The sequence below is a fragment of the Palaemon carinicauda genome, chromosome 24 (genome assembly GCF_036898095.1).
Source record: "Palaemon carinicauda isolate YSFRI2023 chromosome 24, ASM3689809v2, whole genome shotgun sequence".
Taxonomy (NCBI): Eukaryota; Metazoa; Arthropoda; class Malacostraca; order Decapoda; family Palaemonidae; genus Palaemon; species Palaemon carinicauda.
Genome location: NC_090748.1, coordinates 75,881,324 through 75,889,076, shown reverse-complemented (window position 1 = coordinate 75,889,076; position 7,753 = coordinate 75,881,324). Strand labels below are relative to the sequence as shown.

At 35.0% G+C, this 7,753-nt stretch overlaps 1 protein-coding gene across 13 annotated transcripts in view; it reads right to left on the bottom strand.

Annotated features, from left to right (window-relative positions):
* DIP2 (disco-interacting protein 2) overlaps positions 1-7,753 on the bottom strand; it is a 262,033-nt gene that overhangs the window by 69,015 nt on the left and 185,265 nt on the right. The window contains exon 1 of one of the 13 annotated variants that reach the window (XM_068348196.1): positions 3,650-4,379. The exons of the other annotated variants lie outside the window; for them this stretch is intronic. Coding sequence (XP_068204297.1) covers positions 3,650-3,710 — 61 coding nt within the window. The 5' untranslated portion in view covers positions 3,711-4,379. Of the gene's footprint in view, positions 1-3,649; positions 4,380-7,753 lie in introns of those variants that run through there. 13 annotated transcript variants of the gene reach the window in all.

The window sequence follows — 7,753 nt, the reverse complement described above, 5'->3', positions numbered from 1 at the left end:
ACTGTTTAGATGGGTAATCACATTTGTTCTGGTGTTTTAATTAGCGATCAATTCATTTCACTTTTTTTTTTTTTGGGGGGGGGGCCTCTTCGCGATTTTATGTACATGAGAAAAAGAACTAGATTATTTCTTATACTATACTAAATTTATTTCAACGGATAGTATTTCAGTATCCAGATCGGATGAGCAGCAAATTTAGTCATAGTATATTTATTAGATTGAAAATTTTTAAAGGAATTTATCGAAATTATCTAGACTATAATGAGGTGGGGGTGGGGGAATATGCTTGAAAAATAGTTAAAGTTCAGGTATTCGCATGAATTTCTATATAAAAGACTTGTTTGCTTAGTTATTTCTATGGTATAAAATAACCATTCCCCTTTTAGTTAACAATATTCGAATAATCTTCTATTAAGTTTTCCACTACATTTGTAGTTTCATTCAGGTGGCTAATGAAGACAAGAGACATTTTATTTATTGGTCTCCTAAGAATCAGGATTTTTTCAACCCTCCCATTAGAGAGAGAGAGAGAGAGAGAGAGAGAGAGAGAGAGAGAGAGAGAGAGAGAGAGAGAGAGAGAGAGAGAGAGAGAGAGAGAGAGAGAGTTGGTTTCGATAAAATTACACCGCAATATTTTTCTAAGGTCTTGAGAGACTTCAAATCCTGGAGCGTTGAAAGGAGTTGTATTTTTAATTATCTTCGATTGTATGAAAAAGAAACCTATCATCAACTCATATGAACGATTCTATGTGCAGTAAATAAAAAGAAAATATGTAGACGGAGCAATTACATTGGAAACCAAACATTTACCCTATTCCTCCACTGACTATCTGAAACTCTGACAAGATATAGTGGTAAAAAACTGAAAGTAAACATAACAGCAAAAATACTTTTAAAGTAGTCATGAAAGGTTTCGATAATTTATTTGAGCCTTTACATAATAAAGAGATTTATTAAAATAATTCACAATCATAGCACCTAACTGAATATAACGAAACGATATTTTATATCTAACAATTCCACCAACACACAATAACTTATTTTTTAGTTCCTGAATGCACCTGCTACCGACCAAGGTCAAAATGACTCCACGCAAATCTACAAAATGTCCATGTTAGGTTTCATAAAGAAGTCTTGAAAGGAAAACCAAATGATACACACCACATACATACATACACACACTCTATATACAGTATATACATACATACATATATATATATATATATATATATATATATATATATATATATATATATATATATTACATATTTATTCATTTCCCAAAATATCAGATCACAGCCTTCTGGTTCTCACCAGTTCTTTAAGGAAGAGATATAGGGTGCCAAGGTCCTTTTTCTTCACTCTAGCAGACAAGGGCATCCATTTACATTTGTATGGGTAGGTAGGTGGTTAATCGGTTTAACTAAATCACGAACACATTCAAATATGTGTCCACCATGTAAAATTAATTCTACATCGAAATTTAGAACGAGAAAACGTAGTGTAATACATCATACTGCCAAAGAATCGTAATTACATCGAGCACATTATGTTGTTCTCCACTTTCTTATTCAACATTTTGGGATAGTTAAACATGATGAGCGTTACCGTTCAAAAGTCAGATTTACAAAGAAACATTGCTACACAATGTGCATTATACATTAGGTTTCTTACTGACTTGACGACTGCTTGTTAGAGATGACTGGTGAATGTCTATCACTTAATGGAAAATGACAAACCCACATTATATATTATTCTCAGTTTGGATGAATTGGAAGAGATTGCTGGTGGGAAGGAATTTGTTTTTATAGATATTTGTGAGAAATAATAGTGATGATAACTATAAAGGTAACATTAATACACGCATGGAGACTCGTGTAAAATTAATTTTGTTCTAGATTTTTTTTCAGCTTTATTATTATGTGAAAATTTATTAGGAAAAACACAAATTAAAGCTAAAAATGCGGCTAAATGTGTACGGTAAAATAGATTTTGATGCAACAAACTTCCATACATTGTGTAATAAAAAAGTGTACATCAGATAATCAAACGGAGATTAAAATAAATAGAAATATAACTATTAGCTCCCAAAAGAAAGGGAATTCATAAATGTGTATTGAAACCTTTCCTTGACCAACCGGTAAATGCTTTCTCACAAGATCAGGAATGGAGTGCAATGTCTTCCACAATGGGGCAGACCATTAAGGTCTTTCATCATGGGTATTTAAAAGGATCGTCCAGTGTCTACCCCCATCAAGGTCACACAATCAATTGGGTCGCCTATTCAATTTTTCTCATTCTCTACGACTCACTCTTCCTGTATCTTTTGCGATGTAAAGGATGGTATCTCCTCAGAACAAAAACCTTAACTATATATACAAACAATTTATATATATATATATATATATATATATATATATATATATATATATATATATATATATATATATATATATATATATATATATATACACACATATATATGAGAGATTTTTTTATTTATTTATATATAAAAATAATGAAAAACTTATTCCGGATGCGGCGATTAATTCAATTCAGACCTCTCAATATCTTTGCAGTCTTATTTATTATCAAATATTTTCATGTGAAAGGGGCAGCGAATATTTTCTTTGGCCTCGTTCTTGAATAATATAATTTTATGAGGGTCTCTTGCATAAATTTTATATTTACTTATGAATTGAGAGCCACTTTCAACTTAATGATATGACAGTATCAGTGAAAGTAGGTTATCATTATTTCTGCACCATTACGACATTATTCTAACAAATTATGAAGTTCTTACAACCTAATTTTCCTAAAAATATATGGAAATCATATTAGGATATGCAGTACCAGTGTTCGGAAAAAACAAGATATTAGACATCATAATAAATACGAAGTGATGATCACCTTAGAAAAACAGAAAGCAGGCAATTCTACGATGAAGGCTAATGCACAGGTGTAGGCTCAAGATAAAAACAATATATATCAAGGGGGGAGAGGAGGTGTGCACGAAGGTGAGCCGGATTTAAAGGGGGCGACACAAGAGGAGAGGAAAAGGCTCTGAACAAAAACTCACAATGGTGGTCAGAAGTCAGATGCACTTGGCCGTCCACACCACCGCCATCACAAAATGTCCATCTATACCTTTACACCAACCAAAAGCGAACACAAAGGCCCACTACTGCGTTACGTTTCAATATTTAAATAATCATCTTCACTTTCAGGCTCTCATTGTCTTGATTGGGGATACTCTCTCCTGGATCTCCTTGTCACACTTCTCCCAATGACTGACGTCTCCTTTTAAGCTCGAAACTAATAAGCGATTCAACAACAATCCTTCAAAGCATGACTTTGAGAATCCATTCTTCCCTGCCATTTTGCATTGTGTACTACCTAATAAAACAAAATGGTAATTTTCTCAGCCCCTTGGCCTATTTCCTCCCCATCCCACCCCCAAACACCCACATAATCTCGTAACTGCTTATCGGGGAATTTCCTTTCTCCTCTTCCTATGTATCTGCTGTTGCCCCATGCCCAACCATCTCGCACCTGTTCTGGTTCTTCCCGAGACTCTCCTTTTCCTCCCCCTACTCGCTCCCCCTCCTGCGTTTCCTCCAAAAAGAACTGAATCCGACGTTAAACTCACCTGCTGCTCTCTTTTTCCATCGCCGAAGAGAAGCCCTGGCGAAAGAATCCTTCTCAATCATCACTATTTGGTCGTGAGGTAAAGGAGATACTAAGAAGTCACCGATGATAAACCTTGGGTCTCAAGTTTTCTTTGGAATTAGAGATTATGTTTTACTCCACTTGGGGCACTCCCAAAATCGTGAAACTTTTTCTTGGCAATCCCTTTCACTTGGTTATAAAAGGATTTGGTGCGTAAAATATATATTTACATCAGTGTGTAAAACGACAATACAATTGATGTTGGAAATAGCCAATAGTTAACAGGCTTCTGTATCTAAATATCAGACATAAAACTGTGCAAAACACTAAAAATCATTATTAAAGAGCATATGTTTCCACAACAAAAGCACAGAGTCTTGTTTAACTTTGAAGCCTTTGGGCACTTTTGAACTATACGCCGAAGGCACTTGATTCGTTGTCACAAAAAAGTCTATCTCACTAGTTATCAAATGCCGATTTTTTCAATGACACTATAAGCATCACATAACACTAACAAGAAATGGTGGAAATAAAGTGGTAACAAAAATCACAATAGACACAATGCGAGGTAATCCGTGATTAGAACGTCACACTGGGTTCGTCAAGGGGTTACGGGGGGTAGGAATGGACACATCAACCCCGCATCTCAACCCTCGACTCCACTCTATTCTCTCTCACAGCCCAATGGACACTGGCAAGGCAACTGACAACTAAGGAACGGATCCCGAGTCCCGAGACACCGCCAGTCTCCACAGAAGGCCTGGACAACTCTCGCACGTATGTTCGTGTGTCTACAGGAGTTCGCATTCGGTTAGTGGGCTGGACGAGTTAGCCTCGCTAGTGCTCTCGAGTTGACTCAGATACCTGTATACCTTCGATGCAGATCACAGCGAAAGTGCATCAACTTCATCACCGCTAAAATGTTGGTGAGTAACCAGCATAACTTACTAATTTAGCAGACAGGTGAGTCCAGAGGAAATGGTTGGCTGTTAACAAAAGTTATCCAACCGTCAAGTCCCGTCCTGTAAAATTACGTGGAACTCCCCAAGGGGATATTTAGGACCAGTCTTGTCCCGACATGAAGGTAATTGTCAGCTCTTTAAGCGCATTATTTCCATGGACTCTTTAACAAATATATCATGCCGAAGCGAAAGCCTAAATAAATAAGTCATTCTTGAAGGGAAAAAATAAAAATACTAAATTAGACAGATCATATCCCATCTTCCAGGCACGATGTCAAACGAAATTAAGAGCCTTTTGCAAGAGAAATACATTTAAAATGTTTGTTTGCATGATAAAAATGCAAACCAGACATTTCCTTTTGGCTCTTCCTCTCTCTGGCAGTTTAACTTGTAAAATACTGCTGACATCCGAGAGCAAAAAGGAGATAAACTCCGACCACTGCAACTTCAACAAAAGAGTTCGACCAGACAAAAGTACTCTACAGGCATTCTGTAACAGGTTCATAGGAATCTTGGAGCAACTCCAGCTTAAAAAAAAAAGGTTGTATACTTTCCATGAGATAAACATAAGATATATATTATCCTTGAGCTTTGACTTTCTCCAAGGTCCTAGTGCTCATGTCAGCACAGTGACAACGCTCTCGGAAGATTGACATATGAATTTCATATTGTACATCTGATGAAAAAGATTTTCAAGAATCACAACTAAATAATGCTACATGAAAATACAAGACGTAAAACCAAAACAAGTTCATTGTTTTATGATAATAATTAATCATTACCGTACAAATAACCTACAAATTGTTTGTAATAGAAACTAAAAGAATCAAGCATAACGGGGTAATTTTTCAGGCTAGAACTTCCTTTAAAGGAACAAGAAAAATTAAATATACAGAAAAGATACCTTCATATATCAACCTCGCAGAATTTCTAACACTGTCATTGCTATAAATCTTCTTGAGATCACAGTAAAATATAAAATAAATCATGGAATGAGAAAAACTTATAAAACATCACTGCTCAATTATAAAAAATTATATATTCATCGGAAAACTTGATTTAAATGTGCACAAATTTGCTGTGCAATAAAAGTAAATTATGCCCGCCGGGCTGGGACTTATGCATCTAGTCAACACAAGAGCAAAATTAGAACTGCAATCTTTAATGACATTTACTACTTTTATGAGAGAGAGAGAGAGAGAGAGAGAGAGAGAGAGAGAGAGAGAGAGAGAGAGAGAGAGAGAGAGAGAGAGAGAGAGAGAGAGAGAGAGAGAGAGAGAGAGAGAATTTATTTTAAATTATTTCAAACTATTTAATAATGAAAATTACATACAATTACATTTCATTCACTTCGACGAGTCAATTTTTTTCAAGAAGTTTGAAAAATAAATGTAATTTTGTTTTGTACAGTTAGTGATTTGCTTTGTTATATTTTACACTGATGTCGAATTTGTTTCTTTTAACAAGAGGAGGATATTCCAAAATATAAAAGTTTTGCAAGGAATTTCATCAGAGTATTATATTGCACATTGATAGAGAGGCATACTGATGTAGACGGAATGAATTAATGGATGATAAGGTAGGTTATCAAACGACTGATCCAAAACTCCCAACTGTAATATGGAAGGTGATTGCACAGTAGATCAACAATATTTACATGCATCCACAGTCCCGCACACTATATATGACGGTCAAAGGTATTATAAATATTAAATTCAATACCTATAAAAGGGGACCTCACTTTTACATGAAAAAAAAATACCCTTTGAAGGAAAATGAGTTAACGACAAAAAATAATTTTGGGGCTAATATGTTTAACAAAACAAAATTACTCTTGATGAGGAAAAAAAAGTATTTTAAACCAAAGCACATTTTGGGGAAAACCAACAGAGCCCTTTTATGGAAAAAGATTTTCGGTGTTAAACAATCTATGGGGGATACATGGCTTTCATAGCAACAATTTTCATTTTTTGGGGATAGCGAGTTTCACACTAACCCCTATGAGCAAAGAGTTTCGCAATTATACAAAGATCCCTTTGTGGGAAAACAATTTTCAATACAAAACATCTTTGGGGAAGAAGTTTCAGAACAAAGCAATCTTTGGGGGAAAACAAACCTGCCAGCATAATAACGTACTACAGTATGTGGATAAATGGGTTTCAAGAAACACACTACTTTTAAGAAAATCACTTTCGTAATAAGGAACCCTTTTTGGGATAACTTTCAAAGCAAAATAATTCGAAACAAAGCGCATATTGGAAGTAAATCCCAGCGTAGCACTATGAAGGAAACGAGTTTCACGAAAAAGAAAAAACTTGGGAGATAAACATTTTAGCAACAAATCAATTTTGACCGATAAGGGCTTTCACAACAAAGCATCCTCTTTATGGTATACAGAATTTGACCACCGATCACTCTTTGCTGAAAACAATCTTCATTGGAAGCTAAATTTGTTACAAAATAGCTTTCACAACAAAGAACCAACTTTTTGAGAAAAAAGTTCTCACAGCAATGGACTTTCATCTTAGTGGGAAAATGAGTTTCACTACATAATCTTAAGGAATAAATTACTTCAACATCAAAGCACTGTTTGATAGATTTAACGAGTCAATAAATCCCTTTTAGAAGAAAATTATATTCACAACAATACACTAATTGAAATAACATGAGTTTGACAAGATACCACTTTAAAAGCAAGGCATGGTTTGGGGAAAACGAGTTTCCAAACAAAACACTATATTTTTGGGAGGGGGGGGGGGACTAATTTCACATCAATGCATTATTTTTGGGGAAATTATTTCTTAGCGAATTAATCTATGTGAGAAAATAAATTTCAAAACAAATGACTTTTTAGGGAAAATTGGCTTTGAATCAAAACAACCATCAGGAGAAAACGAGTTCTGCAAAAAATCACTCTGAAGAAATTCGCAACATTATCATCTTTTAGTAGAAAACGGGCTTCACAACAGAACAACCTTCAGGACAAAGTCTCACAGCAAAGCAATGAAATGGGAAAACGAATTTTACAACCAAACACTGTTTGGTGCAAACGAGTTTGAAATGAAAACAACCTTCAACACAATACGTATTTCAGAGGAAATTAACATCTAGGGAAAATGGGT